Genomic DNA, 20615 nt, shown 5'->3' with positions numbered 1-20615 from the left:
TGCTCCCTAGCTGTCCCTCTTCTTCACCCGTGTCCTGACTCCTCTGCTGCTCTTGAGGCCATCACAAAAAACCAGTTACATTTCCAAGGTGGGTGTGGGGGCTAAGTCAGGTGAGTGAGTCACTATGAGTTCATAGTCAGATGCACACAGACACACACAGTCTCTCTCTCTCTCACACACACACACACAGACACATATAAACAGACACACATAAACAGTCACAGAGATATACACAGAGAGACATACACTGAGACACACAGAGACACAGACAGACACACAGAGACAAAGACACAGACAGACAGACGGACACACGCACATGCACACACAAAGGATACACCAAAACCAAATCCTCACAGACAAGTTCTGTCTCAAATGTGGTTTCTGCTTATTGCCACAAATGGAAGCAATTCCTTAGAAGCTCAGGGTTAAATCTGGTTGGTTCCCATGAAACAGGGCTTAAGACAGTATATTTTCAGTTCCCACTGTAATTGAATTCATCACCATAATGTTAAGGGAAACAAAAATCCAATTCAAATCAGAGCCTACAACTATAAGATGAACATCTTTTAAAAGTACAATATATTTCTTTTTAAAACCCTGCCTTTATTCACATATTTTAACATGCTACTTTCTAGTCTATATTAAGCACAGGACATTTTACATGGTTGCACCTACATCAGATGTTTTTTTACAGTTGGGCTCTTTCTTTTTAAAGGGTGCTATAAACATCTTATCTCCTGTACTACAAGTCTTTCAGGAGCAAGAAAGGACAGAGAAGGGCAATGCAGCTAGGCAGTCTCTATAATTATCACTAATTAGAACAGGAGAGCTAATGGTAAAACATCTCCAGAAGCCTGGAGAAAGTGGAGACTCGGGCCTGCAGAGGTGCTAGATGGAATCCTTTTTTACAGGAGTTGCTAATATGAAATCCCAGGTTGGGAGGGCAGCATCTGCCTTAGCCAAGGGGACAGAGAGGAGAAAAGAGCCACACCCGGGGCCTAACTGTGCCCACGTGACAGCGTCTCAGAGCCAAGTAGCCAGGGCTGTGCAGAGGGCGCCATAGAAATAAACCACCTCACAAGTAAGTCAATGGACATACTCGTGCATAAAAACACCAATGGCACATGCCTTTTCAGTACTCAGTTAAAACAAAAAGGATGCACTGTCGAGGCATTTCTGGACAATAAAGACAAGGCAAGCCTGGGAAGAGTCATGAAGTGAGAGGAGACTGTCCCTTCTCAAGGGAGTGCTGAGGATTCATGCGAATGCAAATATTCCGGCTCAGCTTTGCTGGTGGGAAGAGAATCAGGATGTGCACTTTATGCAAATGTGTCTTATAATAACAAATGCACAGGGACTTCTGGGGGTCAAGAGGGCAGAAGACAGCACCAGCCACGAGGCACTGCTTGCTGAGAGGCGACGGGAACCTGCTGTCTTGGAACCAGGAATCAATCCTGGGAGACAGCATGAGTTCCAATGGCCAGGCTCAGGATCTCTCCTGCACGGGACTGGGAACTGCAGGCCTAAAGAATTAATCTCTGCAGGATCTTTCTTCACTCTGTGCTCATCTCTGAACCATCCTGTTTCTGGTGACCCTCCTCAGAGGACATCACGGGGCTCAGCAGTTATGAATCACTCTGTGCCTGGCAAAGGTGGTACCACTTGGGAGGCAGAGGTAGGAGAATCTCTGGGAGTTTCAGGCCAGCCTGGTCTACAGTGGGAGTCCAGGACTGTCATGGCTACATAGTAACACCCCCACCCCCAACCCCAACAAACACATTCTGCTCTTCCAAAGGATCCCAGTTCAGTTCAGTTCCAATGCCCACACTGGGCGGTCCGCAACCTACTGTGTTCCAGTTCTCCAGTATCTAATTCCGTAAGCACCCATGTGGTGTATACATACATGCAGGTAAAAGAATAAAGTAAATCTTAAAATAAAAACCAGAGCCAGTGAGCTGTTTCAGTGTGTAAACTGCTATCTTGACAACCCGAATCCCCTCCTGGACTCTGCTCTGGAAGGAGAGAACTCATCCTTCAGAGCGTGTGGGTGTGCACGCACTGCACTCTCACATTACCTCACACGAGCAAATAAGAACCACAGGAACGATGCCTTCAAAGGTGGGAAACAGAACAGAACAAACCACACTTCTGTATGGAGTCACAGGCCATATGATAAGAAGCACATCATTGATAAAGTAGAGGTGCGTGTGGAAGGAGCCAGCGGCGGCCGTCTAAAGCAGCACGCGGGTCACAGCCCACTTAGGCCACACGCTCGGGCTCCTGGGAAGCAGCGAACAGAAGGCGGACCGCACAGCTCCTCAGAGTCTGCTTCTGATCAAGTGAGTTTTGCCAGTGCCTGTGGAGCTGAAGCAATGATTTAAAAGGAGTCGGGAACAAGTCTGTGTCTCTGTGATTGAGATATTTAAACAAGCCATCTTGAAAAATGTTAAAAAATTAAAATTGTAGAACGTCGAAGCATAGGTGGCATGTTTTGCCTGAAGTGGTAGAAATACCATCTGCCTTAGCTTTGTAGCGGCAGCTTATCCCGAGTTGTCGGCCGACTGCGCATGCGCTCGGCTCCAGATGGGGAAATACACAGACGTCTGTAGAGGTTTTTCTAAGCAAGGGTAGTCAACATATTCACCTTCTCTTGGACATGTACACTGGCTGCCATAGCGCACGACGCGCGTGGTCTGAGAGGCTTCTGCACCGTCCTGCACACCCAGGGTCCCTGCACGTCAGCAGGCGGCAGCCTCCCTGCAGCTGAGCTGAGTATCAGCTCTCGATGGATGCTGCCTTGGCAGCCGAGGGTCGGGGTAGTGTGAGCGCAACACAGAGCGGCGTGGTCACTGACTGTCCCACAGCATGTACAAGGCCACGCCAGCACCAGCTACTTGGTAAGTACAGCACACCGTACAAGTCCTGTTCTGTCTTAACTATGCCTTAGGAAGGAGGGTGTTCTTGGTGCTTCCGTCTGACACTCCAGAACTGCCACCTTACCAAGAGGAAGGAAGATTTAATGGCTGAAAACTTGTAGAGTGTTTTGAAAACTTAGGAAGAAAGACACCAGAGCACTATAAAGCATTCATATCCAGGAACTGCTGCAACCAGAACTCAGGTAAGAAGTAATTCAAGGGGGCTGGAGAGATGGCCCAGTGGTTAAGAGCACCACTGCTCTTTTGGAGGTCCTGAGTTCAAATCCCAGCAACCACATGGTGGCTCACAACCATCTGTAATGGGATTTGATGCCCTCTTCTGGTGTGTCTGAAAACAGCTACAGTGTGTGTATGTATGTGTGTGTGTATATATATATATATATATATATATATATATATATAAAATAAATCTTTAAAAAATAATAAATGAAGTAATTCAAAGCCAGGTGTGATGGCCATGCCTGTAATCCCAGCACTCAGAAGGCTGAGGCAGGAAGATGGAAGAATTTTTGGGTTACATAGTGAAATCCTGTTACAAAACCACACATACCCAAACAAAATAGAAAAAGAAACTTGTTATCCTACTCAGTGAATGTGAAGGGCCTTCTGGAAATCAGGCTGAGAGTGATTTAAAAATGAACATCTCTTCCCATCCTCTGTAACAACACCCTCACCTCAGACGGATACAATGTGACTGAAGGATAAAGCTACCATGAACAACGGAAAGTACTTTTTATGGTTCTCTGAAACTGACATTTTGGTAAAATTAGGATCTTGGGAATGAAGAAAATTTCAGAAAGAAATAAATGTCACAACAGTCTCTTGAAATGGATGCTGAGTTCTTCAAATATTGTCCTACATATCAGAAGAACTTCAAGCCATCAACCATGCTGCCTGCATTAGCTAGAGTGAGCGTCGGCCACTAGCCGAGACCACACAGAGAACAGAGAGGTGGAGACAGGAAGTCCCCGTGCTTGTGTTTCCCCCAGCTCCACGGTGCTCCATACACAGCACATTACCTCAGGCTGCACCTGCAAACGAGGACACGATCACCCTTCCTCTCCCCACAATACTCAGGCTTACATCTGTGTGAGGGTGACAAGATCTGGTTAGTTACTGGCATTTATCCAGACCAACTGTGCTTTGCCTTTAATCGGCAGAATAGCACTAGGACTCGGGGGTGGAGAGGACATTCTGTCTACTGAGAAAAACAGTGACCGGGCTCTGGGAAGGGCGGCTGAGGCAGTCAGGGAGAGGCCATATTCTATGGCCAGCATGCTCCTAAAATGTCCGAGTTTCCCGCTGTAGATTCCAGACCGCCCGCCTCTCCTTACTTCTGATAACACAGGAGCACCCCGCACACCCTGAAGAGAGCCAGATGCACCCGGGAGGCAGGTCAGCCTGGCTGCCGCTGTCAGAATCCGCACGCTCTACTGAAGGAGGAAACAAACTGAGACAGTCAGCTTAGATAAAGATCAGGGCATGTAGGCAGAGATGCCTGAGGCAGGGGACTTGTAACGTCAGGCCCACGGAGTCTTGCTTCTGTGGCCCTCATGGTGATAGCACCAGAGAGCACAGGGAAGTTAAGGGGCTCATACTAGGTTCTGCAGCAGGCCGGAAGCACAGCCTTTGCTTGATCTACACATGTTGCTGCTGCTGCTGCTGCTTCTCCTCTCTCTGTCTTTTGGAGGCAGGGTCTTACTATATGTAGCTCTATCTGGCCTGCAACTCTAGATGGTCCAGCCTAGCCTAAACCTCAGAGAAGAGATCTGATCTGCTGATGCCTCCTTCATGCTGGGCTTACAGATGCGGCTGTCACTCAAAGTCCTTAATTAAAAAAAACATTTCTTTGTGTGTATGAATTTGTATACATGCTATGGCACACACACAGACGTCTCCCCACTCAGCCATGAGGTCAGGGATGCTGTTCCAGGAACGCCATACTTTCTCTCTTTCCCTCCCTCCCATCCCCCCTCCTTCCCTCCCATTTTCTTCTTCCTTCTTCTCCTCCTTCCTCCTCTTTCATCCTCCTCCTCCTCCTTCTCCTCCTTCTTCTTCTTTTCTTCTGTACAGGGTCTCAACAGACAGCTCAAACTCTCTACCTTCCTGCCTCAGGTCTTAAGTGCTAAGAATTATAAGTGACCAACTTTGGGCTGGAGAGATGGCTCAGGGGTTAAGAGCACCGACTGCTCTTCTGAAGGTCCTGAGTTCAAATCCCAGCAACCACATGGTGGCTCACACCCATCTGTAATGAGATCTGATGCCCTCTTCTGGCGTGTCTGAAGACAGCTTCAGTGTACTCACATATAATAATAAAAAATAAATCTTTTAAAAATAAAAAGTGACCAACTTCAGTAATTTACCACTTGCCCCCAGTTCAGTTTCTAATACCAATCTCTTCCACTGTAAAGTATTCCTCTTTGATAAGAAATTCTAGGACGTCTCTAAGTCACAGATACGCTTCCGCACTCCAGTCACCCTGCTCTCCTTCCCCACTTAGTAAAACCCCACCTCTTTTGTCCAGGTTGCTTTGCTGGTTGATGGCCTATACTCCCTTCCCTCTGTGCTGAGAGCTCTGTATTGGCCTTCTCCTGCAACTTGCTTCTTCACCTTTCACCTTGCTATTCACGTGTCCTCTGTTTCCCCCATGCGCTCCGTTCCCTCTGCACTAAGCACCAAGCATTAGGCACCACTTACAAAGGCCTAAGGCCAAACACCAACAATCAATCCGCAATCCACCGCAACACCCCCAAACCAAACCAGCACTGTCCCTGCTCTCAAGAGGTCACAGTTCAGGATCCTATCACGGGTGACTGTAAAACAACAGAGAAGACACAATGAAAGATGCACAGGGAGATTGTGGGAAGGACCTAACCCAGCCTGTCCGTGCAGAGGCCTCCCTATGGGCGATGATCCTAAATTTTACATTACAGAAGGGGCAGAAGACTCAGAAACGGGGAGATGTATCTTCCAAGCAGAGCAGACAGCAGGAGTCAAGACACAGAAGACAGCCTGGTCTGTTGATGCAAGCCTGAAATTCCAGCTACTTGGGAGGCTCCGTACAAACACTGCAAATTCAAGGCCAGTCTCGGTGACAGTGAGACTGTCTGCCTCAAAAGAAAAATAGAGAGAAGGACTGGAGATGCAGCTCAGTGGTAGAGAGCTAGCCTCATGTGCAGTCTCCAGGGACAAACCAGGACAAAACAAAAGACACAGGGAATTGAAAGAGTCTGCAGCGGTGACTTGGCGGTTGGGGGAGTGGAAGGGGAGGCTGGGCGTCTCTCTAGAGCAGGGATTGCACAGTCTCCCGTGTGTAAACCCAGCAGGCTCTGACTGCCTTGTAGACAGTATGGAGCCAGGAGGGGTCTGAAGCAGCAGACTGAACTATGCCATCTGAGGTTTAGCTGTTCTATCTGGCAAATGTGTCTATAGTGACAAGAGAGGCATCGAGATCCAATGGAAGGATTTTCAGTGGTTTAGATGGAATATGGACATAGTAGGGGAAGCATCACAGGGAAGTGGCGGGATATAAGAAAATAAGGAAAAAAAAAAGAAAATAAGGGATTTGAAATTGGTATGATATCTAGTAACATGGTTGACTTGGGGGGTGGTGGTGGCAGTGTCAGCAACAAGACAGAAAGTGAACCAAGGTTCATCACCAAGTGTGAGCGAGGTTCTGCTGAAAACAGAGGGCTCTGCGGAGAGCGCCTTATCAACAGAGGCTTGCTGATGACTTAACAAATGGATGGTGCAGAGGGTTGGTCTTTTACTAAGGAGTACAATGTTAAATATTGGCCCCCAAGGCCTGGTTGCTCCCCAGGAGGAGAGGATTTGCATGCAGACCCAAGTGGCACTGTGTGACCTTGCCCCCCAAGTCATGCCTGACTAGTGAATAAAGATGCCTACAGCCTGTAGCTGGGCAGATCTGAGACAGGCGTGACTGGGGTTCCTGGGTTTGGGGATGGAGGAGAACCAGGAGGAGAGAGAAGGAGGAGAGAAGAAAGACTCGATGGCGTAGGTGAATCAGGAAAACATGGCCATGGGGGCGGTCAGCTGTGCTAGGAGCTGCCCAGACGGAACATGGTGAGTTATAACTCGGGGTTAATGATGGGGAAATAGGTTCTAATAGCATAGAGGACAGATATCTGCCCTGCTCTAGTGCTGATTAAGGTTTATTACAAATATGAAGGCTGTGTGTCTTCGGGGTAGAAGCCCCTGAGTAAGATTAAGCATTTTCAACCACAGGATGGCTTTGGTGTGAAGTCAAAGGTTATAATGGGAATTCCATTCTTTTACTCAACCTGAACTTGAAACAGCTCTAAGACACAAAGGCATGGGATACTAAGAGCAAACCCGGAAGCTGAGAGAGTGGGACTGCCGGTGCTGGAAGCCAAGGAGAAGTGAAGGTGAAGGTCCAGAGCCACGACGAGGCTCCGCCACCTCCCCCCCCTTCCCCAGGACACTGCCGAGAGTGACATAGGCTGAGAGGCGCTTCCACAGCCTAGTCATCTTAGTCATGTGGCAGAGCAAAGGACTTGAGCAAAGCACAGAGTCACGGGCACACAGCTCTGGGGCAAAGTCCCGTCAGGTCAGCTGGCCCCAAGCGAGCAACGCTGCCTGGCCCATTGATTCCCTCCTATCTTCTTTGGAGTGCAGATGTGCTCACCCTCCAGATAACCTCGACTGTCACACAGGCCAGATGGTTAGCAAGCTCGGTTAGCTAAGCAGTTGTATACGTGTCACACACCTGAAACATGGTTTGTTTTTTGTTTTTTTTGTCTCAAAACAGCGTGACTTAAATGTGTTTTCACAGACAACACTGTGTCCTGAGATCTAATGGCTCACAGGTTTATTTACTTATTTAGTTTTCTTCTAAAGATTTACTTTACTATTTTATATGGATATATGTGTATCAGTGCCTTTAAAGGTCAGAAGGTGGCTTCAGATCCCCTTGGGACTAGGATTACAACAGCAGTGAACTGCTACATGGGTGCTGGGAATCAGACCTCTGCAAGAGCAGACAGTTCTCTGGACTGCGACCGACTCTCCAGCCCCTCACACTTTTATTTTTCTGGTTTTCATGAGATAAGGTCTTTTGACAAAGCCCCTGGCTGTTCTGTGACTCACTGTGTAGACCAGGCAGGCTGTGCACTCACAGAGATCTGCCTGCTTCTGCCTCTCAAATGCTGGAATTAACGGCTTGCCTCACGACACCCCAGAGCTTTATTTTTAATTTAGTTAAAAAAATTTTTTTTTGATATGAAGTCTTGTATATCCCAGGCTGGCCTGGAATTTATGTGCAGCCCAAGATGATTCTGCAAACAGGTGTGTGCCACCCTGCTTGGTTTGATGTGGTGCTGGCACGGAAGCCAGGACACTGTGCACACGGCAAGTACGCTGCCCAGTTACAGAGCCAGCCCTTATTTTAATTACACCTATTTGATTATACTTAGTGTATTGTGTGTGTGAGTGTGTGTGAGCATGTGAGTATGTGTATGTGTGAATGTGTGAGTGTGTGAGAATGTGTGTGAGTGCGTGAGAGAGTGTGTGTGTGTCTGTGTGTGAGCATGTGTGTACCACTGTCGGTTCCAGGGACTGACTGGATCATCAGGCTGTTGGCAAAGGCCGTTACCTTTGACCCATCTCTTTGCCATCCCCTCCTAACTAAAAGTTAAAGACACTATGCTATTATAACGGTGCACGGGTGTAAAATATGACAGTATGGGCACAGACACGTGGAGGTCAGTGGACAACTTGGGAGCTGGCTCTCTTCTCCCACAGTGTGGTCCAAGGCTTGAACTGAGGCTATCAGACTTGTAAATCAACCAATGTACCCACTGAGCTACCTGACTGGACCAAATGTGGTTTAACTTCAATCATTTTTTTCTGTCGTGGAGATGAGGTCTCACTGTAGTGCTGGCCTCAAATTCCTGATCCCTTTGCCTCCACCCCCAGCCCAAGATTACAAGTGTCTGCTGTGGTGCTGCCCACAGCCAGTTTTAACAAAGGAGATATGTCGAAATGACCTGGGAAGGCTGTCTGTCAAACACCCTGTCTGGCCTCCTCAGCTCTCTGTAAGAGGGTCTGAGGCGCAGCCACGCCCAGCTCCGCCATGGATGCTGGGGATTTGATTTCACAGTGAGCGCGCTCAGCTGCTGAAGCACAGCTCCAGCCCCTCCCCTCTTCACGACAATACCTTGCCAGCGACTTCATAGCTTCCATGATGCTCGTGATGGCTTATAGTTCTAGAGGCTGGGAAACACAAGGCTTACGTGTGTGCCTCCTGCCATATCATGATATGACAAGCTTTGGTGTGTGGGCTTCAAACGCTCCACAGACGGGGTGGGAAGTTGTGCGTACAGAAGCGTGTTGTTCGTGCTTCGCGGGTGCTATGGTCTGAATATGCCCCCAAGAGTTCATATGCTGGCAGCTGGATTCCCCAGCCGACATGCTGATGGTTTTGGAGGGGGAATCTTTACTGTGCAGTTAGGATCAGGCAAGGCTGTGAAGGCAGGGCCCCCATGATGCTTTAGAAGATACCTAGCTAGCAAGCCTGCTTCTTCCAACCATGCAATGCCTGTCTTTCAAGAGTTGGTTCTTCCCTCCTACCATGTGGGTTCTGGGGATCAGGCTTGGCTTTGAGAAGCTAGGCAGTGAGCGCCTTCAGCTGCCGAGTCATCCTGATGGCCCTCGCCATTTAGTCTCCATATCTAACACACCGTATGAGATAAATACACACACTGCTGAATGAATCATTTCTATCTGGTAATGACAATCTCTCAGCTTTAAACCTCATGCTTCTTCTTTAACCTATGTATTTAACTTAAAACTTGTTATTTTTTTATGAGTATGGGTGTTATGCTTGCATGCATGTTAGTGCAGTGTGTACGCAAGGCCAGAAGAGGGAGCTGTATGCCTTGGGGTTGGAGTTGTAGATGGCTGTGAGGTGTGATGTGGCTGATGCTAACCAAATCCATTCTCTCTCTCTTGAGAGAGGGCCTCCCTACATAGCTTTGGCCACATCAGTTTCTTTGTAGATCAGGGTGGCCTAGACTTACAGAGACCTGATTGCTTTTATCTCCTAGGAGCTAGGATTAAGAGTTCCTGCCACCATGCCCAGCCGTGCTTTCTTTCTGACCTTGCAAATATAAACAGTGTTCAGACTGTGAAGCCCACACTCACCCACCTTACTGTAGTTCAATCTTCCTTTCTCTTGAGCCTGGAACAGAAAAGAAGAAATTAATTTCTAGTTCTGTTTTTGTTTTTTTGGTGTTCTTTTAGCAATTATCTAGTGTTCTGCTTCTTAACGAGTAAAGTTCATAGGGCTGGAATGATGGTCCAGTGGCTAAGAGCACGCACTGCTCTTCCAGAGCGCGTGAGTTCATGCCCACAGTCCGCAGTCACCTGGAACTGTAGGGCCAGAGCCGGAGCCCCTTCACCTGCATGCGCGTGCCTCCCAGAACACACACACGTCAGAAAGAACAGAGCCATCAAAGGGAACAAAGTCAATCCTTTTTCTCCACACTCCCTTTTATTTAACATTTATTGAACTATATATTTATTCATATAGCCAGTGATATCTCTTCCTATATATACACATATATGTATATCTGAAGAGTTATTTCAACTTTTGTTTGAAATATATATATATATATACACACACACACAAACACAAATATATATGCACATATTATATGCATATATACTTGTACATACAGCAGACAGATACACAGAACTTGGGAAGTTGGGAAAAAATAAAAAATATACATTAAGGTTAAATTTGCTTCAAATTAAAAAAATTTAAATAAAAATTCAAAGTCTTCAGTCTGTACTTGAATTTTTTCATTTAAAAATTTTATGTGTCTGAGGATTTTGCCTGAATGTGTGTCTATGTAACATGGAGGCCAGAAGTTGTTGAATCCCCTGGGGCCTGAGGTATAGATGATTGTGAGTCACCATGTGGGTGCTGGGACTCAAACTCAAGTCCTCTGCAAGAGCAGCCAGTACTTTCAACTGCTGAGTCATCTCCCTAGCCCAGTTTTTAAGAGCTCTTTAGACATCTAGGATCTCCAAAAGACTGTGAGCTGTTTGCGCTTAGTACTGAGATACAATGCCTCAATAAGAATGCAGGACTCTTCTTGAAGGGATTTAAAACCAGGCTACTCTCTGCTCAGATACTTTATATGTATCTGTTTGTTCATGGGAATATTTTCTAAAATAAAATGATATCTACACTGAAAACCCTTCTGAGTTGGGTGCAGTGGCACAAGCTTTTAATCCCAGGCAGGATCTCTGTGAGTTCAAGGCCAGCCTGGTTTACAGAGTGAGTTCCAGGGCATAGACCTTGATCTGATGAATGAGTCCTGGAAGGCTTGTCAAGATCTCAGCAATAGCAGTTCTGTTCCACAATTGGCCGTTTTCTTTTTTGAGACAAGATATTGCTATGTAGTCCAGGCTGACCTTGAACAGGTGAACCTCCTGCCTTAGCCCTCTGAAGCAGTAATCCCTCTACGCTAGGATTACCAGCCATTAGCCATCACTGACTTCCACACTTTGAGTACTTCAACTCTTAGATGTTTGTTTGGTTTTTAGACAGGGTCTGGCAGGGGCTGGCTTAGTACTTGATACGACTCTCCTACCTGTCTCCAAATGCTAGAATTACAGGGAGCACCACCATGCCTGACCTAGCTGACAATGGTGTCCATTTGGGACTGATGGACACTCTTCCCATTGTCTGTCTGTCCTTGTTCTCACTGATGGCTGTGAATTGTTCAGGTATGCACAGCACTTTGTGTTTCTTTCTTTCTTTCTTTCTTTCTTTCTTTCTTTCTTTTTTTTTTTTGGATATTTTGGATTTGGTTTCTTGAGACAGGGTTTCTCTGTATAGTCCTGGCTGTCCTGGAACTCACTCTGTAGACCAGGCTGGCCTCGAACTCAGAAATCCGCCTGCCTCTGCCTCCCGGAGTGCTGGGATTACAGGCGTGCGCCACCACCGCCTGGCCACTTTGTGTTTCTTAGAGACAGTGTCTCATGTAATCCAGGCTGGTCTCAAACTTGTTGGTAGCTGAGGATGGCCCTCAACTCTTGGTTCTTTCGTTGGAACCTCCCAAGGGCTGGGATTATAGGTGTGTGCTGCCTAGCACGGCAGAAACTTTCTAAATGATGTACAAACCACATGGTTTGTCTAGCATGTTCCTGTTGTCAAAGCACCCAACCTACCCCCACCCGTGGGTTCCTTACCACTGGCTTCGTCTGTTCTAAGCATCTCTTCTTGCCTGCTCTTAACAAGCAAGCTGTGTTGAAAATGTTGAGTGGCACTTGTTGCCAGTCCTTGCCTTTGGGTCATAAGGTCCACTGTTACAGCCTGTTTCCCTGCAGAACCGTTTTCCTCATACTTTCTTTATAGACCAATTATCACAGAGAGCTCCAGCACTGTGAAGCACTTATGAGGGACACATGCTATTTTCAAACCTTGACCTCTCTTTTTACTTTGTATTTCTACCTTGTTCCCCACCCCCACTCCGCACCACTGCCTTTCACCCAGTAGAGATGTCTATGCTGGCCAGCCTGCTCTGAAAATAGAAAGGAGCATCTATAGCGCACAGCCCAAACTCTGCAGTAGACAAAGTGAGCACACTGTGACTACTGGAGTGTGACCCACCTCAATGTCCCCTCCCTCCCTCCCTCCCTTCTTCCCTTCCCTCCCTCCCCCTCTCTCTTCTTCCCTCCTTCCCTTCTTTCCTCCTTTCCTCCTTTCCTCCCTTTCCTTCCTTCCTTCCTTCCTTTCTTCCTTTCTCTCTCTCTCTCTCTCTCTCTCTCTCTCTCTCTCTCTCTCTCTCCCTCCCCCCCTCTCACTTTCAGCCAAGGGGTTTACTATGCAGTCCAGGTGGACCTAGAACTTTTGATCTTTCTGCCTCAGTCTCCTAAGTATTGGGATTATAGGCATATGCCAACATACTTGGTCTGAATATCATTTTTATTTGGTCTCAGCAAACATTTTAGCTCTGTGAAACTATTTTGCCCTAGATTGCTTAGCTTGTATGTAAAAGGACCATTCATTTAAAAAATATGGAAAATATTTAAACATTTAGATATAAATAATACACATTGTATTTCCAGTTGATACAACGTATTACACACACACACACACACACACACACACACACACACACACACGAAACAGGCAGTAGACCCTGACATAACTCTTTTATAAACAGCTCTAGAATTTATATCCGTTACACACTAATGAGTGAGAAAGAGTGCGTTCCAGCTCCTTGCTCTGGCGCGAAAGGCTGTCCATTCAGTCAGCAAACATTCAAGGAGCACGTGCTGCGGCCCAGCCATCAGCGGACAGATGATGCACTCACTGGTGCACACCGGGGGAACCACATAGGTTTACACAGGCCTCACAGGATTTCCCCTCCAGAGCTAAGGCTCCACACAGGCCAGGGAAATGCGTTTCTTGCTCAGCAGATTAGTGTCTGCAATGAATGAATGAATGAATGAATGAATGGATGGATGGATGAATGTTTTCTACTTAAATGTGTTGCTTGTGTACTGTGTATTCAAGAGACTAAAGTAGTTTACTGCCTCTAGGAAAGCTGAATGAATTCATATACAGTTAACAAGGAGTTCTTACTGATGGTTTACACGTGCGCGTGCGTGTGTGTGTGTGTGTGTGTGTGTGTGTGTGTTATATGCATGTAAACGTGTGAGTGTACTGGCCAAACTGCACACACGTGGACGTCGGAGCAAACGGAGGGTGTCTTCCTCTGCTGTGCCCCATCTTATTCCTTACAGTGATAACGGGTTTCTCACTCAGCTAGAAGCTGCTCCGGGCTAGGCTGGCTGGGTGGAGCTCTTGGGACCCCCCTCTTGCCCTTTGTGCTGCAGTTCCAGGCACTGCAGCTAGGCCAGGCTTTTGTATACGGATGCCAGGTATCTGAACATAGTCCTCAGAGCAGTGTGCTTGTAGACCAAGTCTTTTATCCACTGAGCCATCTTACTAGCTCCAAATAATTTTACCCATTTGTCCAATGTCATGTTTTCATTTTCTACTTACAGGGAGATAACAGGGATTCTAAACTACCAACTTTACAAACAAACCTCAAAGCTTTTGTTAAAGTAGAACAGGCAAAGGAAGGGAGAGGGAACGGTCTAGCACCACTGGCTAAGAGCGTCCAACTTGGATTGTGGGGATGGCTCAGAGGGTAAGGGCACTTAGTGCCAAGCCTGGTGACCTAAGTTGATTGCCGTGATCCCCGTGGTGCAAAGAGAGAACTGACTCCTATGAGTTGTCCTTTGACGTCTATGTGTGTGCTGTGATGACACGCGTATGGCACACACACACACACATACACACACACACAGACACACAGAGAAAGTAAGTAAATGTGATAATCAGGAGTTTCTAAATTCTGAGCTCTCTCAGATTCTAGGCTGGTAGTTTTAGAGTCACCCAGGTAGCTGTGAAAAGCAGAAATTCCCAATCCCCTGTCTGTGCGATTCTGATTTGTTTGAGATCACTGGCCTGGTCTATGTGTAACATCCTTTCCAATTTACGCTGCTTTGTACATTGGTGCTGACCGAAGAGAACGACGGCGGCCTGGCTTCCTTAGGACCTGAGTGAGGAGAACGCAGTGCTGTAGCGTTTCCCTTTCCTCACAGCCGCCACGCATCATGTGTACTTCCCACAGAGCAAGATGTTATCAAAATAACCTTCTCTCTGGGCCCAAAATAGGCTACCAGGAAGGAAGGCTGCACCCGGCAGGCAGCTAGTCCTGGTCCTCCCCTGACAGCCCTCCTCTCCTGGGCCCTGCAAGTCTTACCTCGCATGGCAAGTCCCCGGGGCCTTCATTAGGGTGTCCTTAAAGGGGCTCACTCTTCTCTGCCTCCTGCCAGTGGGCAAAGAACGTGAGGTTTCCCAAGCTTCAGCAGTTCACAGCGAATGTAGAGTTTGAACCTTGTTTTATCTTTTAAAAACAGGAAAATAGACAAGACCACGCTGCAGTGCTCACGGCCCAGGAGCACTGCTCAGATAGCCTGGCTGAGCACTGCAAGGCAGTATTTCCCACAGAAGCACCCAAGGCCAGGCTCTGAGCCGGAGGGGGAGGAAGTACTTCATTCTCAAGGGCTGTGAGGACCATGGCAGACAGATTCCTGTTGGTAAGTAACAGTCTTAGGCTTTCTATAGGTCAAGTGACAAAGAAGGATCAGATGACATAAACAGTTTCCAATTTCCAGCTACTATTGTCTGGACTTGAAAGGTGTATCCTGGGACACTACTTTTTCTAAGAGTATAAAAACTAATATTTCACAGTGTGTGTGTTGTTTGCAAGAGACTGATCATCTTTACCTAGAAGGTTATTTTTCCCAAATGTTATCTGTTATGTCTAACTTTGTATCTTAGTCTGGCTTTGAACTCACAGCATCCTCTTAAAGCTTTTCAACTGCTGGTATTCCAGGCTTGCAGTGCTGGCCTTGGACCCAGGGCAAACAAAATAATTGGGCCACCTCCCCAGCCTAACGGGCATCCATCTTTTTACACCTTCAGGAAAAATTATCTTCTCCTCTAACTTTCTTCTTCTTTTGTCATAATGATCTAGAAAGACCTAGAACCGCCTCTGAGCTGGGCTATTCTGTCCCTTAGCTCCGCCGCCAGCACCCCTCACCCCAGCACTGGCCACCTGCCTTCTTCGTGGGGTTACTGACACACCCGCTACTTCTGCACCATCTTCCTTTCTCTAGATGACCATTTGCTATTTGGGATTAAATTGTAGAAATTGCGTTGTGTGTGGTGATTAAAACATGTTGTAAATTCAAGGACAAACTGAGCTACAGGATGAAACAGTCTAATCCCACAAAAGTTATAGACACCATGTTGTTTGTCTCTTTTAACAGCTTTTTAATTTTACTTATTTTTATGTGTTTATGTATGCTAGTATGCATGTGTGCTTGCTTGTCTGCATGTATACCAAGTCTGTTCAGTACTCATAGAGGCCAGAAGGGGGTGTCAGGTCCTCCTGGACCAGAAGTTACAGGCCACTGAGAGCTGATGACAGGTGCTAATGATTGACCTAGACCCCTGCAAAAGCATAAAGCACCCCCAGTGTCTCCAGCCCCTGAGGTTCATCTTATTTTCCTTCTAAGAACGCAGCATTCCTCTGCATAGCCACAAGTCCATCATCATATCCAACAACTCTATCATTCATTATAGATATTTATATATTGATATTATATACAACATATTATTAAATTAAATATATTAAAATATAAATTTATGTAAATATATTGAAGTTTACTTTTATTTTATGTGTTTGGTTGTTTTTCCTGCCTGTATCTATGTACACGAAAGTACAGTACCCTCCAAGGTCAGACAGGGAGGCAGGTCTTCTAGAATGGGCATTAGAGATGGTTGTGAGCTGACATGTAGGTGCTGGGAACTCAACCTCCGAAGGTTCTATGTAAGAGCAGCAAGCGCTCTTAACTGCTGAGCCATCTCCCTACCCCGCATATTATTACAGTTTTATGTCTTTTTTTTTTTTCCGACAGTGGTCAGTAGGCAAGACAGCTAAACAGATGACTTTCCCTACCCAGTCTCTCTAGTACTGAAGCTAGGCATGCCCACTGTTTCCCTATGGGTTTAATAAGGCATCTGTAGGCTCTGAGCCCCTGCAACTGCTTACTTCTCTATCACACAGGCATTTATTTATTTACTTATTTGGTTGGTTGGTTTGAAGTAGGGTCTCACTGTGTAGCCCAGCCTGACCTCAAACTTGTGATATGCCTGCCTCAGCCTCCAGAGAAGTGTCAATTATTTAAGTAATCATTGATGACTCTAATAGTTACAATTCTCCTCACTGTTACAAATGCCTGACACAAAACAGCGAAAGGAAAGAAGGATTATTTTGGCTCATGGTCCGAGAGGCTCACGATCTGAGGGGCGCACAGTCTGAGGGGCTCATGGTCTAAGGGGCTCACAGTCCGAGGGGCTCACGGTCTGACAGGCTCATGGTCCGAGGGACCCACAGTCTGAGGGACTCACTGTCCAAGGGGATCACGGTCTGACGGGCTCACAGTCCGAGGGACCCACAGTCTGAGGGGCTCACAGTCCGAGGGGCTCACGGTCTGAGGGGCTCATGGTCTGAGGGGCTCACGGTCTGAGGGGCTCACAGTCTGAGGGACCCACAGTCCGAGGGGCTCACAGTCCGAGGGGCTCACAGTCCGAGGGGCTCACAGTCTGATGGGCTCATGGTCTGACGGGCTCACAGTCCGAGGGACCCACGGTCTGAGGGTGCCATCCATCAAAGCAGGGAAGGCATGGCAGCAAGTGTTAGGCAGTCAGGGAGCAGAGAGAGATGAATGCTGGGCTCTGCTCACTTAGACCAGGATTTCAGCCATAGTTGGGTGGGTCTTTCCACCCCAGGTAAACTACTCCAGCAAGTTCCTCATAGACATGCTCAGGGTTTGTTTCTATGATGAGTCTAAATCCCCTTAAGTCAACTTAAGATTAATCATTGTCTGGCTATGAAAATAACTATGCTTTAAAGGTGGTTTGCTTTTGTACTAGCAGAAATATCAATTATCCCTGGGCTCTTTAGAGAAAGCAAGGCCCGCTTTGTTTTGCTTTTTGAGACAAGGCCTCACTCTGTAGCTTAGGCTGACCAGGGACTCAGTTTGTAGTCCAGGCTGACCTAAAACTTGTGGCAATCCTCCTGCTTTAGCCTCCTGAGCTTGGATTACAAATGTGTACTATCATGCCCTGCATGGAGAAAACATTTTTCCTGGAAAACAGTTCTCTGTGCGCCTGCACTGAGAGGCACTGCGGGAGAGTACAGTGCATATGCGGGAGAGTACAGCGCATATGCGGGAGAGTACAGCGCATATGCGGGAGAGTACAGCGCATATGCGGGAGAGTACAGCGCATATGCGGGAGAGTACAGGGCATATGCGGGAGAGTACAGCGCATATGCGGGAGAGTACAGCGCATATGCGGGAGAGTACAGCGCATATGCGGGAGAGTACAGTGCATATGAGGGAGAGTACAGTGCATATGCGGGAGAGTACAGTGCATATGCGGGAGAGTACAGTGCATATGCGGGAGAGTACAGTGCATATGCGGGAGAGTACAGTGCATATGAGGGAGAGTACAGCGCATATGCGGGAGAGTACAGCGCATATGCGGGAGAGTACAGCGCATATGCGGGAGAGTACAGCGCATATGCGGGAGAGTACAGTGCATATGCGGGAGAGTACACAGTGCATATGCGGGAGAGAGTACAGTGTATATACGGGAGAGTACAGCGCATATGCGGGAGAGTACAGTGCATATGCGGGGGAGAGTACAGTGCATATGCGGGAGAGAGTACAGTGTATATGCGGGAGAGTACAGTGTATATGCGGGAGAGTACAGTGCATATGCGGGAGAGTACAGTGCATATGCGGGAGAGTACAGTGCATATGCGGGAGAGAGTACAGTGCATATGCGGGAGAGTACAGTGCATATGAGGGAGAGTACAGTGCATATGCGGGAGAGTACAGTGCATATGCGGGAGAGTACAGTGCATATGCGGGAGAGTACAGTGCATATGCGGGAGAGTACAGTGCATATGCAGGAGAGTACAGTGCATATGCGGGAGAGTACAGTGCATATGCGGGAGAGTACAGTGCATATGCAGGAGAGTACAGTGCATATGCGGGAGAGTACACAGTGCATATGCGGGAGAGAGTACAGTGTATATACGGGAGAGTACAGCGCATATGCGGGAGAGTACAGTGCATATGCAGGAGAGTACAGTGCATATGCGGGAGAGTACACAGTGCATATGCGGGAGAGAGTACAGTGTATATACGGGAGAGTACAGCGCATATACGGGAGAGTACAGTGCATATGCGGGAGAGTACAGTGCATATGCAGGAGAGTACAGTGCATATGCGGGAGAGAGTACCCGGAGAGTACAGTGCATATGCGGGAGAGTACAGTGCATATGCGGGAGAGAGTACAGTGTATAAGCGGGAGAGTACAGTGCATATGCGGGAGAATACAGGAGGCTGAGAGGGCGCAGAGCAACAGGGAAGCACATCCCCAGCCTTCACCAGAGTGGTGGATACAGCGAGAGATACAGACAGACAGATCCACTTGCCCTGGGTTGGAGCAGGGCAGAGTTCTGGCTGCCAGGCTTCCCAGTTACAAGGCTTGAGAAGTAGCAGACCAGGAGAGCCTTCTCCAGTCTTGCCTATCAGTATTGTAGCACAGGGGGCACTGGAAGGACGTCAGTCCCACTCAGAGACGAACTGCTGGACCATTACGTCATACCATCTCTTCATCTGGGAACGGGAGGGAAATGCCAGTGTTGCTGGGAACAGCTTTCCATATCCGCCTCCTCTGGCTCACTGGGAAGTGAGGAAGCGAGACAGGCATGGAAAGCTACGGTGACCAAATCTTAAAAGAGAGGAAAGGCACTGGTGTTGTCCACTTAATAAATCTCTCTCTGCTCGGAGGTCTTAATTATTCCTAGCTACCTGACTTCCTGTGCTTTTGGAGAATTTGGGGAGATACAAACTTAGAGTTGCCCAGTTTGACCAGGATAAAACAAAAATCTACTGCAGCCCCAGATTTGCCATGAACAAGAAACCAGGATAACCACAGGGGCATTTGCCAGCAGAAGGTCCCACAACAGCGGCCCTCATCCTGCAGGGTGCACCTCAAGCTTGCTGTGCTGAGAATCTAACAGGTTGGCTTTTTTTTCCATTTCGATCTGGCCTCCTGCTTGCCATTGACTGCCTCTGGCCTGCACCTGCCGGCCCGCACCTGCCAGCCCGCACCTGCCAACCCGCACCTGCCAGCCCGCACCTGCCAGCCCGCACCTGTGAGCCCGCACCTGCCAGCCCTTTCTTTTCCTTTCCATCTGACAGTTTTAGCTCAGACACATTTTTATCTGAACTTTCTTAACTTTCTAGCACGAGCAGCTTCCTCAGAGTCTTAACTGGTCTCCACTGTTTCCTTGCTCCTCAAATTCCATCAAAGTAACCACAAGGCCTTGATGCTATCTGGCATAAAAACATTTCAATGTCTGCTTTACAAGTACTGGATCAAGTTCACAGGCAACTATCCTGTTTCTGGTTATTTTTTAATGTAGTGACATTCATAAAACATAAAATTCACCACTTTACCCACCTAAGTGATACAACTCACTGGAAATTACTACATTCACAGTGTTGCACAATTATCACTATCAAGTTCCAAACATTTTTATTATTACAAAGGAAAGATATACTTTACATGGTCCCTCCCCATTCCCCTGCCTCACAGCCCCTGACCCCATTAATCTGGCTTCTGACTCTAGAGATCTAGCCCTTGCTGGATATTGTTTACTTGTTGTTATTTTAAAACATTCATTCATTCATTCATTCATTCATTCTTGTGTATACGAATGTGTGCACACACCACACGGAGTGTGTGGAGGTCAGAGAAAAGCTTGTAGAGGAGGATATGGCTATGTTTCTCCTTCAATGTGAATGCTGGGGTTCAAATTCAGGTTGTCAGGCTCCATGGCAAGGGTCTAAACCCTGAAACCCAAGTCAAGCCTTGATTTTCATTATTTAGATTTTACATGTTAAAAAAAAAGTACTGTCCAAGTGGGAAAATAGTTAAAAAAATTAGCCTCATGGTTTATGGAT

The 20615-nt window shown here is 47.3% G+C and overlaps 1 protein-coding gene across 1 annotated transcript in view; it reads right to left on the bottom strand.

Moving 5' to 3' along the window:
• Pdss2 (decaprenyl diphosphate synthase subunit 2) overlaps nt 1–20615 on the bottom strand; it is a 211000-nt gene that overhangs the window by 19796 nt on the left and 170589 nt on the right. The window contains exon 7 of the mRNA XM_052163777.1: nt 10123–10155. Coding sequence (XP_052019737.1) covers nt 10123–10155 — 33 coding nt within the window. The remainder of the gene's footprint in view (nt 1–10122; nt 10156–20615) is intronic.

The sequence above is a fragment of the Apodemus sylvaticus genome, chromosome 19 (genome assembly GCF_947179515.1).
Source record: "Apodemus sylvaticus chromosome 19, mApoSyl1.1, whole genome shotgun sequence".
NCBI classification, from domain to species: domain Eukaryota; kingdom Metazoa; phylum Chordata; class Mammalia; order Rodentia; family Muridae; genus Apodemus; species Apodemus sylvaticus.
Note: the sequence above shows the minus strand (reverse complement) of the source record. Positions and strands in the feature narration are given on the sequence as shown.